Source organism: Cetorhinus maximus, chromosome 30 (genome assembly GCF_964194155.1).
Source record: "Cetorhinus maximus chromosome 30, sCetMax3.hap1.1, whole genome shotgun sequence".
NCBI classification, from domain to species: Eukaryota; Metazoa; Chordata; class Chondrichthyes; order Lamniformes; family Cetorhinidae; genus Cetorhinus; species Cetorhinus maximus.
In genome coordinates, this window is record NC_135908.1 from 3,316,571 (window position 1) to 3,338,623 (window position 22,053).

At 42.2% G+C, this 22,053-nt stretch overlaps 1 protein-coding gene across 2 annotated transcripts in view; it reads right to left on the minus strand.

The window, feature by feature from the left end:
* Positions 1-12,569: 12,569 nt before the first annotated feature.
* Positions 12,570-22,053, minus strand: part of LOC144669975 (collagen and calcium-binding EGF domain-containing protein 1-like) — a 160,381-nt gene continuing 150,897 nt past the window's right edge. The window contains exons 10-11 of one of the 2 annotated variants that reach the window (XM_078532274.1): positions 19,829-19,864; positions 12,570-14,350 (exon numbers count right to left, since the gene is read on the minus strand). In XM_078532274.1, coding sequence (XP_078388400.1) covers positions 14,159-14,350; positions 19,829-19,864 — 228 coding nt within the window. In that variant the 3' untranslated portion in view covers positions 12,570-14,158. Of the gene's footprint in view, positions 14,351-19,814; positions 19,865-22,053 lie in introns of both variants that reach the window. The other variant, XM_078532275.1, reaches the window with a different exon arrangement.

Below are 22,053 nucleotides of genomic sequence, written 5' to 3' on the forward strand. Positions count from 1 at the left end.
TAATTATTTGTCAATGTTTGTAAAAATCATTTTAATACATCTTTTACAAAGAAGTTTACAGCTGCATCTATGATTGGCACCATGTAGTATTTTTTTCATTGAGTGTCTTAGAAATAAATGCGTGGGGTACAAAAGAGGATTGTTAGCTGCTTTAACCGAAAAAGGTGAATTAACATTTGGGTGCACTGTATAAACTCATATGTAAGATTAGAAATTTGTCATGAAATGTTGAAGTGGAAGTAGGGTGGTGGGGCGGGGGTGGGGGTGCGTGGGATGAGAGGGTGCAGTTGTCTGCTAGCTATGGCTCAGTTGGTAGCAGCATTGCCTGAGTGTGTTGGAGTCCCGGTCCAGAGACTTGAGCACACAAAACAGACTGACACTCCAGTGTAGAACTGGAGAAGTGCTGCACTGTCAGAGGTGCTGTCTTTCAGATGAGACGTTAAAGGGGGGTTCAGTATGCCTTTTAAGGTGGACAGATAAATGCTCGCATGGTGCTATTTTGCAGAAGAGTAAGCAAGTTCTCCTTGAAATCCCAGCCAATGGTTCTCTCTCAACCAACATCACTTAACGAACAGCAAATCTTTTTTTAAATCACATTTCAGTGTGGGATCTTGCTGTGTGCAAATTAGCTGATGGATTACCTAGCTTAGGGTCAGGGTGACTACAGTTCAAAAGTACTTCATCGGTTGCAAAGTGCTTTGGGGTGTTCTGATGTTGAGAAAGGTGCTCTATAAATGCAAACCTTCTTTTGCTAACTCTCCATCAGTTCCCAGCCCGAACCTACTTTTCTATCCACATTGGGCATTCAACAATCACCCAACTTCCTTAAGAGCAGTCTTCATTCTCTTTCTGCCTCCCTGTCTTCTAACACCCAACGCTCTCAGTCTCCTGGCTTCAGCTGTTAGTGTCTCCTTGCCTATCCAATCTATACACTGCCACCATTGTGCACAGTCACTGCACTTCAACATCTAATTTTTTGTGGAGTCACAGTGACTGTTGGGGAATGTTAAGCTTGGTCTATAGATTTTTTTCCAATTGGAATTGGTGATCTTGTCGATAAATGTAGTTTGTTGTGTTTTTGTGTAGACTGTTTGACACATGCTGTGCACCCAATACATTGACCTAACTGCGGTGTCTTTCTGGGACGTTCTTCTATTTCTGTTTGCAGTATTGAAATTTTTGGAACCATCAGATCCTATTTGATTGTATTAACATAAGACTTTGTTCCCTGCTGCCCCCTTTTGTTCCACTTTGGCATTGCACAGTGGAGAACCATGATTCAGAGTTGTGGATGGTGCAGCAGAGAACTAAATTCTTTCCTTTCCTTACGGTGTTCGGACTATAGTATTCAACATATATTTAATGCAAAATACATTAAATTCAATTACTTCTGAGTGCATTTTCACTACTTCCTCCTTGTCCCTTTCAGACAGCAGTAAGGATAGAAACCGGCCAAAATGCTGGCAGGAGATTTGATAGAGGTGTTCAAAGTAGGGTTGCCAATCCTCCAGGAATTGAAGATCAATCTCCAGAAAACTGCTGTGTGCAACCCTGGAGAAAAATCATCGGGACATTAAAGAAGATGGTATAAAAATATTTAAAATGGGGGGAAAAGGGCTGTTTGGCTAATATTCAAGCATCATCCAATTGGGTAATGAGTCTTTTTGCTTTCCAATTGCTGCAGGAAGGCCGTACATCATGAGGACGGATGTGTTGGCCAACTGATGACTGGAGGATGCGGGCAAGTCGTGTGATGAAACCTCCAGAAATGCATTTAATCACAGTTGGCAAACCTAGTTCAAAGTCATGAAAGGGCCAGACAGAGTAGAAACTGCTCCCATTGGCGAAAGGATCGAGAACCCGAGGACATCGATTTAAGGTGAATGGCAAAAGAAGGAATGGCAACATGAGGGGAAAAAAGGTTTATGCAGTGAAGGGCTGGGATCTGTCTGAGTGTGTGGTGGAGGCAGATTCAGTCATGGCTTTCAAAAGGGAATTGGATAAGCACCCGAAGAGAGAAAATCTGCAGTCATTCGAGAAAAGGGCTTGGGGTTGACACGAGCTAAGTTACTGTTTTAGAGAGCCAGCATGGACACGATGTACCGAATGGCCACCTTCTCTACTGTAACCATTCTATGATTAATTCTTTCCCACTTAAAAGAGGCCTCCCTTTTCCCCACCCCAATTCTATTTTTTGTCTAATCCCTTTTATTAACACATGCACTTTTACAGCAGTTTTTATGTTAATGAAACCTCATAGGTGCAATGGGGTGCATGGGGCCATGAACAAATTAAGGTGAGGTGGTTGCCAACATGGTCAAAAAGATAGATTTTGGCTTTTGAAGGTGGTGGAACACGGGTCTGTTGAAGGTTATGTTGATCCATGAATACGTGCCAATCAGTAGCTATTGGAGTTAATGTTGCCCATTTACAACCAAGTTTGAAAAAATTGGTCTTAGTTACTGGTGTGATACCCATTTACACTATCTGTAAAGGATGTAGTTGACCAGTGAAATTAGAGATCTCTTCCATTATGTTTGCAGCAAGATTGTAATACGGTTTTTAGCAGTAGCAACTCACGTCTTCCTTCACTGCAAGTTTGCACTTTGGCTCAACATCAAAAGACAATCTCTGCTCCTTTGATAGTTTGAAAAAGGTGGTTTGAAGCTGAGCCACTCACAAACTCCCAGATTTGATTCCAACTCTGTGCAGTGTTAGTTGATCTGAGCCTGGGCTGGAGTGGAAGTTCTCTGATTGGTCTAAACACTCAAAAGACGAGTGAAAAATCAGCCAAGGTTCCAGCTCCTGGTTGCTATGCAATGACCCCTGCTGGTATGTGCTTGCATGTGTGGGTGAAAACTCACGGGAACCCACACCTGAATTCCCAGCGTGAACTCCCGAGCTGTGTGGCTATGCTTTTCTGACAGCCGTGCAAACTTGTAAAATTTCTTACGATGTAGGATTCTATTCCAATGGTTCAATGCTGGGGAATCCAACTTTGAATAAGATGTTAAAAAGAAACTTTGTCCAGAAGTTCACATGGATGCAATTTGAAGGAGATCAGGGTGCCCTGGTCAACAGTCTTCCCTCAAACGACACCGTCAAAATCAAATCAATTGGCTCTTTATTTCATTGAGGTTGGTGGGATGTTGGTGCTGGATAACTGCTGCATTGGTCTATATAACAACAGTCAAGGCATTTCGTGAGTACGAGACCTTGTGAAGCACTTTGAAACGTTTCAGTTATGAGGTTAAGCACTGTGTAAATAGCGGATTTTTGGTAATTCATGGACTGTGGGTGTCACTGGCAAGGTCAGCACTTTGCCCATCCCTTGAGAAGGCAGGAATGTGAACGACCTCAGTTAGCTGTGTTAGCTGTGGCTCAGTTGGTAGCACTCTTGTCTCCGAGTCATAAGGTTCTGGCTTCAAATCTCACTCTAAGGCTTGAGCACAAAAATCAAGGTTGACACTCCAGTGCAGTACTGAAGGAGTGCTGCGCTGTTGCAGGTGCCTTTCTGATGGTTTGTTTAATCTCCGTCTTCGATTGGATCCAACAGTTTATCTTGCCATGGTGGACACTTAACCAGATAGAAAGAAGTGAAATGGTATTCTCATGATTCATCATCGCTGAAGTATGACTGATGGGTAGTAATTAGACCAAAGGTTACAGTTACCACCAAAGTAGCTTTGAATTTGAGAAAATCCCTGCAATTGCCACCAATCTCATTTGCAGAGCTTTTATTTTTATTCTTCCAAGCAATGTGAGCATCACTGGCAAGGCCAGCATTTGTTGCCCATCCCTAATTACTCTTAAACTGAGTGGTTTGCTAAGCCATTGCAGAGGGCAGTTAAGAGTCTAGCGTAGGTCATGATGGCAGATTTGCTTCTCTAAAGAACAGATGTGTTTTTGCAACAATCAATGGTATTAAATCAATTAAATTCCACCAGCTACTGCAGTGGGATTTGAACCCATGTCCCCCAGAGCATTAGCCTGGGCTTCTAGATTGCTAACTTAGTGACATTACCACGATGCCACCATATGCCCTGGCCCTTTAATGGAGCCAGGCTGCAAACCAAACTCAAAAGTGCAGGAATAAAAACAAAAAGTGCAGGAGAAGCTCAGCAGGTTGGGCAGCATCCATGGAGCAAGAAACAGAGTTAATGTTTCGAGTCCAACACGACTGTTCTTTGGAACTGGGACTGTGGACTGGAAAGGTGCTGGGGCTGACTGAAATTGGTATGCTGTTAGACTCGGACAACATGCTTCTTCCTCCCCATTGGGTTTGTACCTACAGCGTGGACATGGCCGAGTGGGACCATGAGCATGTGCAATGCAAAAGGAGTTTTAAAGTAGTTGGAGCATGAGAATGGGAATAGAACATTCTCTTGCTCTCATGCTCTCTCTCCAGTCCTGTTCTATTATTCAGTGAGATCATGACTGGCATGTATATTAACTTCATTTACCTGCCTTGGCACCACAACCCTTAAAAAGCCTTGGCTAGTAAAAATTTATCAAAGCCATATTAAAAAAAAAATTGAGCTATTTATTGCTTTTTGTTGAAGTGAGTTCCATACTTCTACCACCCTTTGGAAGTGAAGTGCTTCCTAAACCCTCTTCCTGAATGGCCTTTCTGTTTTTAAGCTTACATTCCCTTGTCCTAGACTTTCCAATGGATAGTATGTCCTAAAAATTTGATAACAGCCTTGTGTATATTCTAATATATAACTAACTTTGCCACTTACCATTTTGAGATCAAACCGCTTGGATGTTTAGTTTTTTAAAGTGTTCAACCACCATTAGATTTACATTTAATTAATTTTTTTCTGCTGAATTCTTAGTGTTGCCAACTCTGAACATATTCCTGCAGGGCTTGTCACGTGACCTCCTGCCTCCAATTGCCCTGTCCCCAGGCTCCCACCCATTGGTCAGCCATCAGGACATTCTTGCAGGGCTGCACCTTCCCAGCCAATTGCAAAGCAAAATAGCTCCTCATTTCTTGATTGGACCATTCTTGATCGTCAGTCAAACAGCACTTTTTTCCCCATATGCAATATTTCTACAACTAATAAAACTATATAAATAAAATATGTATCGTCCTGATTACTTTTCTCTAGGGTGGCTCACAACAGTGTCCTGGAGATGAATTTTCATTTTGTGAAGACTCCAGACATAATTGATCAAAAATCTGTTAATGATTAGCTATCTGTTCCTCTCCTTGTTTTAATGTCACTTGAAAATTTAACACGGTTTTTCTCCATTGATTTGTTTTTTATGTGTTGAGGGAGGAACATTGACTCTGTTAATGTTATGTTAATTATGTTGTCAAAGATAAACAGGCGGAGGGTATTGATTAAGTACCTTGAGCACATATAAAGAGAGACTGAATCTGCTCATGTGGGAGAGACTAGAATTAGGGTACACAGTTTATAAAAAGGGGTCTCCCATTTAAAACAGAGATGAGAAGATTTTATTTCTCTCCAGGTGTGGTGAGCTTTTGGAAATCCCTTCTCCAGAGAGTGGTGGAGGCAGGGTCAATTAATATTTTTAAGGCAGAGTTAGATAGGTTCTTGACTAACAAGGGAGCTGAAGGTTATAGGGGGTAGCGGAATGTGGAGTTGAGGTCACAATCAGATCAGCCATGATCTTATTGAATGGCAGAGCAGGGTAAAGGGGCTGAATGGCCTACTCCTGCTCCTATTTTGTATGTTCGTATGCTCCTGGGCCTGGTCAAGGGAGCATGTGGTGTCTGCCAGTATGCTTGAGGTCTTTCACGACCGGTGGGCACTGCAGGTGCTGGAGTGCATCATCAGGCCCAGTAATAACATTTTAATTTAATTTATTAAGTTTCCTTTGAAAAAATTTGTAACACTGCCCCTTTAATTAGTTTCTATTTGATAATTTGGTTCTGAAAAGAGTATAAAGAGGGAGTGTGCCTGCTGCTGGACCTGGCCAAGATGGTCCTCAACAGGACCAGGCAGCTGACACTTGAGGTGATCGTTTGGTTCGACCATCTGCCCCTCTTCCATGGCTAAGTGCCCGAGAGCCCCTGGAGAAGGAGCATGCAGTGTCCACCAGTACACTTGAGGCCTTCCACGCCTGGTGGGCGCTGAAGGGGCTGGAGTGCATCATCACTCCCCAAAATGTTATTTTAATTTAAGTTTCCTTTAAAGTTGTGTTTTTGTTACAGTGTCCCTTTAAGGGGCAGTTCATCAGTTAATTTGTTAGTTAATTAGTTTAATTGGTATACTCAAAGAATGTAAAGAGACACTCCCTTATAGGGACTGTCAACTAGTTAATTTGTTTAATTGTTGTACTCAAAAGAGTATAAAAAGGGACTGCTGGGACACTTAGGTATTGATAGGTAGGAGTCAGAGATATGTAATGCTGCATTCTGTGAATAAACCACTATCAAGAAAAGGATCTGTGTCTAGTTTAGTTTCATGCTTCACCGTCTAGCTTGTATCCATTTAACAGGCTTCACACTGTGACAGCTCTTTTCTCCTATGCGGGATGTTCATCTGCCCAAACATGCAGGCAGCATGGGTCTAGTGCCCACTCATTAATCTCTCAATCCCAGATTCCCACACCCAGTTTAATCTCTGCGTTTAATTGTGCATGAGCCTTCAGTCTTCTGAATCAGAGATTAAGTGCTACCAACTGAGCCACTGCCGACCACCTGTAACCCTATATATATAGAAATCAGTGTTGTGTTTTGTTATCTATCATTTTTTTGCATTGATTACAATTTTAAAAACCTTTCTCTCCCCTTGCATTGAAAGGAAGTTTTAGTGACGATTTGGGCTTTGCATGTGCTTGTTGTGCTTATCAGTTTAAATTCCTGTGACAACTGATGGAGGATAGCAACACAGTTGACACGCCAGTTGATTCTCTCTGGGATCCTTGCCACCCTCTGTTTACCAGAGTCACTCTTTAATGCCCATTGAAGATGCAACATTAATTCAGTGGGATTCTATTGCAGGGGTGCCCGACCTGCACCTTTCCTGAGCCAGTCCAGCCCTTGAAGTACATATAGCTAGAGATGGAAATGAGGAGGTAGATGTAATGGATTAGTGTGTGTTCCTTGAGTTCCAATGGTACACATCAATGCTGGCCACAAAGGCAAAATCATGCATTCTGGAGCGATAAGAAATCAAAATGCACTTGAAATTGTGGTCCTAATTCTCCTTGATTATGTGTATAAACTGATTTTTCAAGTTAACACGAATTTAAGTGAGGTGATCGGTAACACAAATTCTTTTAGTTATGACCTGCCTGGTAACGGAATGGTTTTTGACCCATTTGGTGTGGGATGGACTAGGTTCTGTCCCTGACCCCTTTGAGAAATCTGATCTTGAGTGGGTGATGATGGCTGACACAATTGGCCAGGGCCATAATCAGAGCAAATCCTTTTCTCTATCCAATAGCTCCCGTGAGAAAACATGCCTACAACGATTGAGTGAGAGCAGGTTTGACTCAAATTCCTTTGTCAAATAGCATAGCCATTTGTAAGAAAAAATAAGGGAAAAAGAATAGGCTGTTAAGCATTTCAAGCCTGTCCTGCCATTCAATTGGATCATGGCTGACCTGCATCTTATCTCCATTCACTTTGGTTCCAAATCCCTTGCTCATCTAAAATCTATCAATCTTAGTTTTGAAACTTTCAATTGACTCTCAGCCTCAAAGATTGTTGGAGGGGAGAGTTTCAGATTTCCACCACAGTTTGTGTGAGGAAGTTCTTCCTAACATCACCTCTGAATGGCTTGGCTTGAATTTTAAGGTGGGATTTGTTCTGGACTCCCCCACCAGAGAAAATAATTTTTCTGCTGTCTCCCCTATCAGATCCTTTAATTATCTTGAACAGCTCAATTACATCACCCCTTGCTTTCTATTACTCAAGGGAATACAGATCTAATCTATGCAACTTTTTTGTGACTGCGATAATTCTAGTGAATGTACTGCAGCCTCTCCAAGGCAATATATCAATGCAGGATGGGAACAGAAACCCACACTGAACACTCTGGATTCACTCATGGCCCCTTGGACATTCTATCAAGGAACAAAATTTGGGGAATTAAAAAAAAACAAATATGAGCAGAGTCTGTTAAGTCAAGGAAAACAGTCAGGACTGAAGCAACACTGCAGATTGAGGGTGAAAAAAACATTCCATTCTCATAGAGTAGCAGACACCCAGAATATTATACACAGAACAACAGTTATGGCAACCATAAAAGCAAAATACTGTGGATGCTGGAGATCTGAAGGATCCTACCTCTCTTCAGTTCCGAATTAGTCATATTGCATGCAAAACGTTAACTCTGTTCCTCTCTCCACAGACGCTGCCAGACCTGCTGAGTTTTTCCAGCACTTTCTGCTTTTATGGCAACTAATAACATTGGAAAAAGAGCTGGGTGACTATCTGGCTAGGAATGGGATTGAATGTTAGAAAACAGATATAGATGAAATAGCTCTGAAACATCTTGTTCCAATTTTAACAGAAATATCATCTGTGGAATGTAATCGGGCAGGGTTGAATAATGCAGATTGTAATGGAGATTAAATTCATTGGCATTTTTATTTGATTGAAAGGTGACAAAGTTCAGTATTATTTTCCCACCAGTTTTACCTGTGGTTATTAAACTCCCTCGGGAGATTAAATTAATTAGGAAAAGTTAATCTCCCTGCCTAAATTGTTTACAAGTTGTTGGGAGGAGTGGATTGTTGGGCTAAGCGGGCTTGCCCTAGTTTACAATGCTTCTTTTACATAGAACATTAAGGAAGTTTGGGGCTGTTATCTTAATCTAACTTACTGTTTGTCTCTCTCTCTTTCAGTGCACATGTAAAGAGATATCTGCATCTATGTGAGGTATGTTATATGTCTATATATGTGTTCATGTTTATATTTAAAAACATGTATATAACTACATACATAAAAATTGTTATACCCTTAGATTGACTTCCCGTGGAATGATAAAGGAATAAATAATAAAGGAAGTTAACACCAACTTCAGGTGAGTCAGGGTTCAAGAGCACTGGATAATTAGACGAGGGAAACCAGGAAGATCTGGCAAAGAGAAGGTCAACCATGATCCAGGAATGTAGTGGAAGAAAGGCAGGTTAATCCCAGAGACGTGGAACACCCTGGGATACATAAAGCCACCTTCATTTATCAGCAACACAAATCAGAATGGGAACAGAATCCCATTCCTGTCAACTTCCAGGGCAGGGAATTGAAATGACAGTTTATTAGAATTTATGAAAAATGGTGCTATACTCAGGACTGAAAGCAATTCTTCGAAAGTTTCCCTCCCACTTTTAAGGAGACTGCTTTTCAGACTCCTGGTTAAAGTGCAAGATGGAATCAAGTTCAGAAACTGACCTCATTTGGGACTTTGTCACGTTGGGCGATATATTTTCTTCTAGAAGCCAACTTGTCACACAAGAAGAGGCTTACCGGACACCAATGAAAATCATAACTAACAGACCTTGCAAAACAGTGGTTGATCAGATTTATAAACATTGCAAGCAGATCACGTACACTTTTTTTTTTTAGCAAATTCACTCTTGGGAAAGCTCACCCATTAACAAGCAGCTGTGGTGAGGCAACAGGAAAGCATGCGCTTTAAACAACAGCAGGCACACGTTTTGACTTGTGTTTTCCCGTTGTTTTCAGAGTTGACTGATACTCATGTTGGCAAAAGGAAGAGAATTGCTAATGGTGACAACAGCAGATTGACAGACTTAACTCGACCACATGATGTTCCTCTGTCCACCACTCAATGGAGACTTTCACCTATTGAAGGTAAGTGGCCTTTCGGCCTGAGTCACCTCAAGATGGAGGGGGTTGGCAGACAATTTGTCCATCAGGGGTGTCACAGCAGAACTGACTCCAGTGTTCAGCCCATTGAGCAGAACCTGGATAATTCCTCCACCCCGTCACAGATCTGGCACACTGAGTCCAATTGTAATTATTGGATGGGGGTGGCGAAATGACTATGAAACACGCAAAATAATAGGGATGACGGTGTGCCCGTGAGGTTTCTGTGCTGCTGCTTTCCTGTTCCACTTCCTTACTCTCCCAACTGGCAATCAAAGGGAAACAATTGCAATCCGAGAAGGGATAAATAAAACTGACAGGCACAAAAAAATAGAACGAATTGAAATATAATTTCTCAATAGATACCTGAGTATACTATAATCAGACACATGCATATTCAAACATGAAGTCCTTAAGAATACTATAAACCTGAGATACAAATCATTGGAACAATTTCTTGAAGAGCAAAGACCATTATCTAGATATGTTACAGGAAAGTAGTTACAAATTACCATCATAAACTTTATCATTCTTTGGTCTGTCTCTCTCCATGTTGTGTACCTTTATAAAACAGAGTATATTGCCAGTAACGTTTCCCACATTTGATTATTAAATATAAACTTTTGTTAGTATGTAAATGGTGGTGGTGGTGATGGGGGAGTGGCTGCACAGAGCCATCTAATTGCCAGAACCTGGGACTGCATTGTGACAAAAAATTGAATGGAGAAATTATGACATACCAATTTACAATGTTCAGTGTTGACACAGAAGTGTGACCAGAAATAGTGACAAGAAACAGGGTTTGTGGGCAGGATTCAATGCATGATTTTTAGTATTAGTTATATAGATAATTATCTAAATATTAGTTAAGAAACTGGCTTTGTGTTACAACATGCTAGGTGCCACTGGGATCCAAGAAGGTCCCGTACACTACCAGAAAAAGCTTCCCGTTGGAGATAGAGCAGCCAGTGAAGTAACCTAGTGCTCAATGTGCTCTACGTACCTTCTCCAGCCTTTGAGGAAAGTATAGAATCCAGCTGTGCATATAGGCACAAAAAAAAAACACCTGGAAAAACTCAGCAGGTCTGGCAGCATCTGCGGAGAGGAACACAGTTAACGTTTCGAGTCCGAATGCCCCTTCAACAGAACTCGAAACGTTAACTGTGCTCCTCTCCGCAGATGCTGCCAGACCTGCTGAGTTTTTCCAGGTATTTTTGTTTTTGTTTTGGATTTCCAGCATCCGCAGTTTTTTGCTTTTATCTTTGTGCATATAGGCAAACGCCTTAGTTAAAAAAGCAGAGGGAGGGATGTTATTTGAATGTGCCAGAGCTATCAATCACTTAATGGTCAAATGGTTTTGGTCCAATAGTTGTGAACTGTGACTTAAAAACAAGCATATACACAGCTTTTTTTCCACACAAACAGTCCTGCAATGTAAGTGAATTAGTCTCTAGCACATAAATCCTTTGCATTCCTAGAGCTGTTTATTGTGTTGCAATATCTCAAAAAACAACTTAAATTTGAGGTGCAGTGTAATTATTATGTTAAAGTGTTGGCACAAAAGATCAACAAAACTCCTAAAAACAGGAAACAGGTTTCATAGACAGCATGATTTTAAATTATTTTTATATACACGAGTAATTGGGAAATTGGCTGTTCAAAGTGCGCAGGACCTGAACAGGCACTGTAGAGTAACTTCCTAAAGCAGTTCCATAGTTTAAAATGATTTGTTTTCCTGGAGCCCAGTTCTACTGAGGGTGTCACCAGCAGTGAGCAATTAAAATGAAAAAGAAATTGACATAGGGGAAACACAATCTGATATTAATACAATTGTGGAAGGTCAATTTAGCCTAACTTTCCAAAACTAACAATGATTTATTACAATTGGCAAAAAAAATAGATGGGAAACGAGGAGAATTTTTTTTACACAGATGTGGAATGCACTATCTGAAAAGATGACGGAATCAGATTCCATTTAGAAAGGCGATTGGACATGATCGGAAGAGGATTAATTTGTAAGGAAAAAGCGGAGGTGTGGGACTAAATTGGACAGCTCATTCAAAGATGTTGCAATCCTGTCACAATGAAGTGTGTGCTCTAGTTGTAAGTGAGAGTAGCTATTACTAATTGGGGAAAGGTTAGGGCATTATTCTTAAGTGTATATAAGAACCGGTTTCCACCTCTGCAGGGAGAGGAAAACGGAGTCTACGTCTGTGTTCTCTGGGTTATGTGAATAAACCTTTGTTCAGGAAAGACTGGCTCCAGATGCCTCCTTTGCTCAATGAATGAGAAGCGCATTGTAACACTGGCATTTCAGAGTGAATGGCCTCCTTCTGTGCTCTATGATTCAATGCAGCCATCGATCAGTAAAATCAGGCAGCTGACCTGATTGCTTTGCTTTCCCACTGGGTAACTTTAGGTTAAAATGACCCCACACTATTTTGATTCACCTTAACACAAAAACAAATTTTCATTGGTATAGCACCTTTGAATGCAGGTCAACATCCCAAGGCACTTCACCAAAGCGTAACCAGAGAAAAATTGGCACTCAGTCAAGAATATCATGTTAGAGGGCGATTGGGGTGTGCTGGGGGGGGTGGGGAGAGACTAAAAAGCCTGATCAAAGAGCTAGCATTTAAGGAGGGTCTTAATGGAGGAGCGAAGTGGAGAGCTTTATGGGGGGGGATGGTCAGAGCTTAGCACCTAGACAGCTGAAAGTGCAGCCGCCAATGTTTTAGATGAGATTTGCTTCTCATGGAAAAGTTAATTGAAATGTATTAGCAAATTTTCTCCTTATAGAGCTGAGCATAAATAGAAAGAAAGACATTCATTTCTACAGCACATTTCACAATCTCAGAATGCCCCAAAGCTCTCTACAGTCAATTACAACAGTGACTACTCAGTCTAGGAAATATGGCAGCCAATTTGCACACAGCAAGCTCCCACAAACAGCACTGAGATGATGCCCTGATAATCTGCTTTTCTTACTGATGTTGTTCGAGCGATAAATATTTAATCAGGATACTGGGGAGAACTCCCTAGCTTTTTGTTGAGTGCAATGTGATATTGATTTCATCTCATCTGAAAGGCAGTGCAACACTCCCTCACTACTGCACTGGAGATGTCAGCCCAGATATGTGCTCAAGTCCCTGGAGTGGGTCTTGAACCCAGAAACTTAGGAGGCAAGAGTGTGAAGCATATAGCCAAGGCTGATATTAGATAGTGATCAGGGGTAAAGTCAAAGAAACACGTGCTTACAATACGCTTAAACATAGCAAAATATTCCAAGGTGCTTCAGCAACACATGAATGGGCATTGAGCTATAGTGGGACAAAATGAGAGGCTTTGTAGTAGGCTTTTAGGTTGAGAAAAGTTAGAAAGGAAGCAATCATTTGTCATGGACAGTTCTGGAGTGTTGGCTCAAAATGACTGAGGGCTCCACCAGTTGCAGGGGTCGCTGAAGTCGTTGACTTGATGTGAAAGTGGGCAAAGTTGGAAGAGCTAGATGCAGAGACTGGTATCTAGGAAGGAGATGATGAGGTCAGGTAAGACAAGGCCATGGAGGGATTTGTAAAGAGGCACAAGCCAGGAGTTTGGTGGAATACTCTCTAACAACACTCAAACAGCTCGACACTATCCAGAACGAAACAGCCCATTTGCTTGGCACCCCATCCATCAATTTAAACATTCACTCTCCCCACCACTGGTGCACAGTGGCAGCAATGTGTACCATCTACAAGATGCCTTGTAGCAACTCACCAAGGCTTCTTCAACAGTAGCTTCCAAACCTGTGACCTCAACCACCTAGAAGGACAAGGGCAGCTGATGCATGGGAACACCACCACCTGCAAGTTCCCCTCCAAGCCGCACACCATCCTGACTTGGAACTATATCGCTGTTCCTTCACTGTCACTGGGTCAAAATCCTGGAATTCCCTTCCTAACAGCACTGTGGGCGTACCTACACCATATGAATTGCAGTGGTTCAGTAAGGTGGCTTACCACCACTTTGTCAAGGGCAATTAGGGATGGGCAACAAATGCTGGCCTTGCCACATCCCATGATCAAATAAAAAAATTAAGGATGTTGAACAAAGTGCATTGGGATAACCAGTGGAGAAGAGAGAGATGAGGATGTGTATGGGATAGGATATGGGCAGCAGAGTTTAACAGCCCCACTTTGTACAAACAAATATTAACTAAGCACTGTACATTCAGTTCTTTATATAAGTAGTTTGTGGCACAATGCAAGAATATTGTTGTGATTTGACTAATTCACATAAAAATACAATGAGAGACCAATGAACAGTAGATGAGGTGTTGTTTAACCATCTCGGAAGGTCTGGTCACCTATTGTGGCCACCAGTGTGTGTAGGGAACACCTTCTCTTGCCCAGATCCTGTGTCTTGTGTGTCCAGGGACAGACTGTCGATGGTAATGCCTCGTTGCTCGCCAAACACTTGCTCCTGCAGTTCGATTATATCGTGCCTGATGTCAGCCATCATCAGTAGGAGGAAGTCAAATGATCCAGGAGGGCCCTAAAAATAAAATAAAAACCAATGCAAGATTGAAATGGTCCATCAATAACTTCCTTCCAATCTCATAGCAAACCCCTCCATACAATGTTGTTCAAGGGAGTATTTCATTTAATTCTCTTCATGTCTTAATAATAGAGCTTTATCATCCATGTTAGGTAGAGTAGTTGTGTAAGCTGTAAGTCGATTTGTTTAAATGGGTCAGATCCCAGGATTAGGGCTGACACCATAAGTTGGGTCAAATTGGGACAAATAAGATCAAAATATCTCAAACTTATTTTCAATGACATTTGAATTGGCAGACACATTGCCCAGACCAAGTGTTGGCTATGATGGCACTTTTTTTAGCCAGATACACTGGTATTAGTGGGAAACCTCTTGCATACATTTCTACAATGCAGGTAAATTTATTTCACACACATTGGCTTCTCAAATGCCTGCCATTATTCAATAACTGAGGAAGTAAAGCACTCATACTCTGCTTTTCATTTTATCGTTCTATCAACACACCCGCAAAAAGATGAAAGAAAGAAAGAGTTGCATTTATCTAGTTTCTTTCACCACCTTGGGACATCCCAAAGCATTTCTTAGCCAATTAATTACCTTTGAAGTGTAGCCACTGTTGTGATTTAGGAAGCACACACTTGCAGGTATTATATGAATATCAGTATTATGATGACGTGCCCAGTGATGGTGTCCATCCTTTAATCACATCATCTGGATTCCTAGTTAACCACATGTGGTCAGCACCTGAGGTATTGGACAATGGTATTGGACAACACTGAGCTAAAGAGTGTCAGCTGTGGCTCAGTTGGTAGCACTCTTACCTCTGAGTGAGAAGGTTCTGGGTTCCTGTCCACTACAGGACTTAAGTACAAAAATCAAGCCTGACACTCCAGTGCAGTATTGAGGGAAGAGCTGCACTGCCAGAGGCACTGCCTTTCAGATGAGATGTTAAACTGAGGCCCCATCTGCCTGCTTGGATGGATGTAAAAGGTCCCACAGTTTTGAAGAAAAGTATTTGTTCTGGCCAATATATATTCCTCAATCAACATCACAGATGTGAAAAAACAAATTATCTGTTCATGGGAGTTTACGATGCGCATATTGGCTGTCACATTCCCTACATTACAACAGTATTTTGAATGTAAAAGCACTTTGAGATGTCTGGTGGTCAAGAAAAGCACTATATGCATTTCCTTTAATGGAACTGTAAATCGGTATTTGTGGATGGCCTTAATAAGCTTCCAGTTTTCCCCTTTTCTCCATGCATCAGTCCACAGAATTCAATTTCCCTGCACAATGCATCAATGCAACTGCCATCATTGATCATAAAACCCCTACCGTTACTTCCAGTAGAGGCACAAACAAGGTGTGATATTTAAAATCACCTTTGTGGTGCTACAAATATGCAATAGTAACAATTCTGCACAGGTCGGATTCAGATTGTCTGTCTTCTTCCCTACTTGTTCCAAATTCCATTTTTCTTATCAGTTATCTTGCTGGCTTTGTAGACTTTCCTGTGTTGAAGTTAAAGGCACTTGTGCATGTCAGTAATCTCTGATGTGTAACATCAAACTTGCATTAAACTGGAGAGAAAACAAAATATCTCCAGGTGCAGCAGCTGTTGCTTTTGTGCAACTGTTGTTGAGACAGCAGGTAGACCACCAGCCTTCAGAGTGGAATCACGCATTACAGGGACAGGGCACCGGGATAACGTTTGAGACCTCCCAACAGAAAGGAAACTGGGGGCTGGATTTTTAGCCCCCCCACCACTCCTCTCAACCAGGGGCAAGAACAGAAATTGTTGCGCGTGGAATTTTTTTGGTCCAGCCCCAGGCCATTTACCCTGAGGCAAGATGGGGGAGAGGCTTCAAGTGGCAGGTAACCAACTGAGCCTTTCAATGGCCATTTAAGGCTGATTGTCAGGGGCCGACTGGGATTTTCCAGTTGGCCTCCCGGTCCCCACAGGCTGTGCAGGACAGGATGCCTCCTGGTGTTAGACTGGGGTATCAGCACTCCGAGCAAGCTTAAGAGGCGCTCCCCACCTGCCTGGGTTCAGCATCATTGCAACCACTACCACCCCCCCCAACCCCAGCATGTCCCCCAAACCTGCCCCCCACCGGCCACATAGTGGTGAGCCAGCTGCAAAGGCCTTTCTTTTAAATTTTAACTTTGAAAAAGTTGGAGAGAGGTGCCTCCATTTTGGGGTGCTCACTCCCTCACAACTAATGTGGCATCCTGCTGCAGCTCCTTTCAGGCTGGAAGGCCTCTAGTTTTGGGAGCCTGCCCTGTCCTTAATCGGACGGCGAGCCCACCCTCTCTGGCCTTTGATTACCCAATTCGGGGAAAATCCCATCGATTGACTGTTCCCCACATAGTGCCGGCTTCTGACCCCCCACCAAGCCTGCCCTGAAGCCCACAGGGAAAATCCAGCCCTGAAAACGCTGCAATCGCTCATCAGGTCGTGCAGCTTCGATGGAGAGGACAGAGGAGGTATAGGTGTAAACCCTCAACAGAAACACCCATGTGCACATGCAACTAACATGCAATACACATCACATGCACAACACATTGCACTAAACACACACAACACAGGAAGTTGGATGAGATGTGCAATAAAGACCACAAGATGGTCTAGGATGATAGTAACATGATACAACAAGGGGCAGTATTAGGAAAGAAATTTGAGATACTTTATTGATACATACATTGAATAAATGAATAGCTGAGGCAGTGGGGGAGGGTCCTACAGACTGCCCAGCCAGCATGGTTTGACTGTGTTGACCCATCTTTTCTCCCCCTCTAGAACCTTTCTCCGCAACCAAACATTAACCACCTCTTCCCATTCTTCTGTTCCTTTTTAAAACCTACTCATCCATAATTTTTTTTGCTTCACCAGTTCTTAGTAAAGGTCTGCTATGTGCTCTTATTGTCTTTTGGTTCCCGGATGTTGTTAATAATCACACTTTTAAGTTCGTAAAGATCAGAAACTCTTTACGTTTAATTTTGCCATGCTGCCTGGCTCAAAAGAAGAACCGGATTGAATTGGATATGTACACATCACTTCAGTTTCTACTACAGCTGTGAATTGTGGCCCCCTGGAACACTTACACATAACACATTAGTCCCGAGCTAAGTAGTTTGTAGCTATTTAAAGATAATACAACAATATATAACGGGTCTACATTTGAAACATTATTTTGTCTATTCTCCCTGCAGGCGACGAACATTTTTGGCATTTTTCTGTTATTATTTCAGATTTCCAGTGTTTGCAGTTTTCTTGCATTTTAATTTAAAAAGTAGAATGAATGGGGGTGAATCTGGAAGCATTAGCCCCAGTTGCATAATTATGATTAACGTTCCCTTATAATACATGTCCAGTCGAGTCTGCTAGTGTGCAGATAGGATATATGAAGATTTAAATCTCATGCTCACTTGCTGTTTGTCCTTTTGATTTACTGTGTTTGTTTGTTTCCATATGCCTCGATGTAAATGTTTTCATTTTTCATACTCTGATCCTATCCTGTGGTGGTGGTTCAGTTGGTAACATTCTTGCTGCTGAGTTAGAAGTTTGTAGGTTCAAGTCCCACTTCAGAGAATTGAGCACACAATCCAGGCCAATGCTGCAATGTAGTACTGAGGGAGTGCTGCGCTGTTAGAGGTGTTGTCTTTTGGGGTCCTGCCTGCTCTTGTTTGTGGATCTAAAATATCCCATAGCACTATTTTGAAGAAGAACAGGGTACTTCTGACCTGGCATCCTGACCGATAGGGGAGGCGGTGGCACAGTTGTATTGTCACTGGACTATTATTCCAGAGATCTAGGGTAATGCTCTGGGGACCCAGGTCCCACCATGGCAGATGGTGAAATTCAATAAAAATCTGGAATTTAAAGTTTGATGATTGTCGTAAAAACCCATCTAGTTCACTAATGTCCTTTAGGGAAAGAAATCTGCTGTCCTTACCTGGTCTGGCCTACACCTGACTCCAGACCCACAGTAATGTCAATGAGGGCAATTGGGGATGGGCAATGAATGCTGGCCTGGCCAGCGATGTCGACATTCCATGAATGAATTAAAAAAAAAAATTATCCCAATATTTTTTAAAGAGTTAAAAAAGGACTTGGATAGCAGTTTTCAGGATGTCCGAACACCCCAAAGCACTCCACAACCAATTAAGCTCTTTTGAAAGGTTGTCACTGTTGTGAGATAACAAATGCAGCAGTCAATTTCCACACAGCAAGCTCCCACAAACAGCAATGTGATACTGACCGGACAACCTGTTTCCGTGCTGGTGATTGAAGGCTAAATATTGGCCAGGACACCAGGGAGAACTCCCCTGCTCTTCTTTGAAATAGTGCCATGGGATCTTTTGCATTCACCTGAGAGGGCAAATGGGACCTCGGTAACAGCTTCCTATTGCCTCCACTTCGGTCTGTTTCCCTTGGCTTCCCTCTTGCCGTCCTAGCTCATTGACTCTCAGCCTGGTCCTCGATGCAAGACTTTCTCCTCTTATATCAGGAAGCACTTCTTTGCACAAAAGGGTGGTGGAAACCTGGAACTCTTTGCCCCCACCCTAATAAAATGCTGTTGAGGTGTCAATTGAAAATTTCAAAATTAAAATTGATAGATTTTTATTGGGCGTGGGGTTTAAGAATTGTGGAAACGAGGCGGCTAGATGGAGTTAAAATACATATCAGCCATAATTGAATTAAATTGTGGAACTCACTCAAAGAGTTGAATGGTCTACTCTTGTTCTTGTGTTCCACTATCTTTAGTCTTGTAACCCCACGTTACCTCTCACATTGCAAAATGAGGATGTTCCTCACAACCCTGAATATAAATAAAACCTGAGTCACTCTGATGATTGTGCCATGTATATGACTAGACAACAAAACAGAGGGGCATTGTGTTTTTTTCCTTCCTGTTGATGGCGTCAATGTTATACAGCAACAATCATCTGTCATGAATATTACCTAAACTGAAGCTTGGGAGTTGTGAAATTTGGTTTTCTAATAACTTCTGCAGAATAACAGAAGATTTTCTTCAAAGATCTGTTTTCCCGCCCCCCCCCCAAAGCTAACTCATTTCTCATTGTGCTGCTTGTGGGTAGCCTAGAGTCTAGTAATGGAGGCGATGTTTCCTTGCTAACCTGGCCTGTTTCTTGAAGGACACATACACCGTGCTGAAATTGCCTAAATAGATCCTAAAATCAGTTACGGGTTACTTTCTGTTGGTGAGAGAAGTTATCAGATTGCCAAATCCTTGTAAATGTTTGGCTCCAGTTTAATCTGCAATTTCCTTCACCTGTAGCAATTAACCTGTAATTGACCCCCACATGAAATGAATGCCTCCCTCTGTTTGCATTTTTGACACTTTGACATCTAAGGCACGATCAGTGCTTTCCAATCATCCATGTAGATATACGAGAACAGAGTTTAAAATTAATACAGTATTTCTATGCACACTCAAGATATCTTACTGGTAGTCCACGTGGTCCTGGAGGGCCCCTCTCACCCTGAAAAGGAACAGTAAAGATTCACAAATCAATGATATAAAAACATAAAATGCTGGGAAAACTCAGCAGCATCTGTGGAGAGAGAAACAGAGTTAACGTTTCGAGTCCGTATGACTCTTCTTCAGAGCTTCTTTTTCACAAATTAATGGTTGGCTTTTAAACCAGGAGCAAGCAAAGACGACCAACTCCCTTTAGTCTGGTCACCAAGATCGGAAATATATCGTGCTGTGTAATGTCAGGATTGAACTTGTTTGGATGAACATCCTCTTCATGACAGTGCTCGTGTTTAAAATAACCAAGTTAACACATTTGCGGAGAGCATGCAAATGGATGTCCCCTAAATGGTCCATGACTGACTGATATCACACTGGTACCACTTAGTTCCAAGCTGAGTTTATTTGGGGGAAATTCAGCAAGTTCTCATTGGAATGCACCAGTAACATTTAGTAAGCACCTTAATTGGATACTGAAAGGTCTACTTCACAAACAAAATTAAACCAACATAAGGATGAATAAATAAATTGTATATTTGTCTTTATAATGGTGACTGTAACCAGAGTTGCACTGAACTGCGATGTGTGTATTGAGTCTCCATTAACTGCCGTCTTTTGGAATTTTGTATATTAAAAACAAAATAAAAAGATACTTTGAAGGGTTTGGTGGCACTTTTTCCCTTCTGCTGGGGTTGTTGGGGTCTGGGCATGGTTGTGATGGTTAGTTGCTAACTGATACACTTTTATACTTTGAAGGACATCTTCAGTATGATCAGTGCTGTCCAAAGACAAGGAGCACTGATTTACATGCCAGCGTATATAATTCAAGCAGTAGCATCCTGACCTCTGATTCAGTATGTTCAGTTGCGTCAATCCCTACTCCCAGACTTGAAGCACATCCCCTTGACATTCAATGGCATTACCATTGCTAAATCCCCTACTGTCAACACCCTGGGGGGTACCATTGACCAGAAACTGAGCTAGCCATATAAATACTGTGCCTCACACCACAAGAGCAGGTCAGAGGCTAGGAATTATGTGGCGAGTAACTCAACTCCTGACTCCCCAAAGCCTGTCCACCATCTACAAGGCACAAGTCAGGAGTGTGATGGAATACTCTCCACTTGCCTGGATAAGTGTAGGTCTAACAACGCTCAAGAAGCTCAACACCATCCAGCCAAAGCAGCCTGCTTGATTGACACTACCTCCACCACTGATGCATAGTGGCTGCAGTACCTACCATCTGCAAGATGCACTGCAGAAACTCACCAAGTCTCCTTTGACAGCACCTTCCAAACTTGTGACTTCTACCACCTAGAAGGTCAAGGGCAGCGGATGCATGGAAACACCACCACCTGCAAGTTCCCCTCCAAGCTACTCACCATTCTGACTTGGGACTATATCGTCGTTCCTTCACTGTCACTGGGTCAAAATCCTGCAACTCCCTCCCTAACAGCACTGTGGGTGTACTCACACCACATGGACTGCAGCAGTTCAAGAAAGCAGCTCACCACCACCTTAAGGGCAATTAGGGATGGGAATAAATGTTGGTCTAACCAGGGGCACCTACATCCCATAAAGAATACAAAAAAAACATAATCTTGGCTATTTTCCGTAAATGGACAGCACAGTGGCAGATGGAATTTATATTCAGACAAGTGCAAAGTACTGCACGTTGGAAGGAAAAACACGTGCACAAAGTCTAGGAATGGTATTGAGATGGGGAGGAAGTTGATAGTGAAGGCAGCAAGGTCAAGAAATACCAAGCAGCAATCAATGATACAACCAATGCTGTAGAATATAAACCAGAAGAGCTCATGAATAAACTTCTCAAGTGCTCAAACGCAAGCCTTGACTCCAGAAGGTCATGAGTTTAACCTCCACCCCTGGATTTGGAGCACCTACTCTCGACTGACACCTCAGGGGTGTGGCACTGCCCTATTTTGAGCAAAACCTTATACCTCTCCGGCGGATGTATAAGATATTTGAAACAGAACAGGGAATTATGCCCGGTTTGGTGGCCTCCATTCCTTCCTCAACCAACATCGTCCTCAAACTCATTTGCTGGCCATGGGATCTTGCTGTGTATTAATTGACTGCTGTGTTTGTTAGCTATATTGTTGGCCATTGTCTCTTCCATTGGTCCGTGCTCAATTGAAACTGCGCCAACAAAAGCATTCTTGTTTAGCTTTCAGT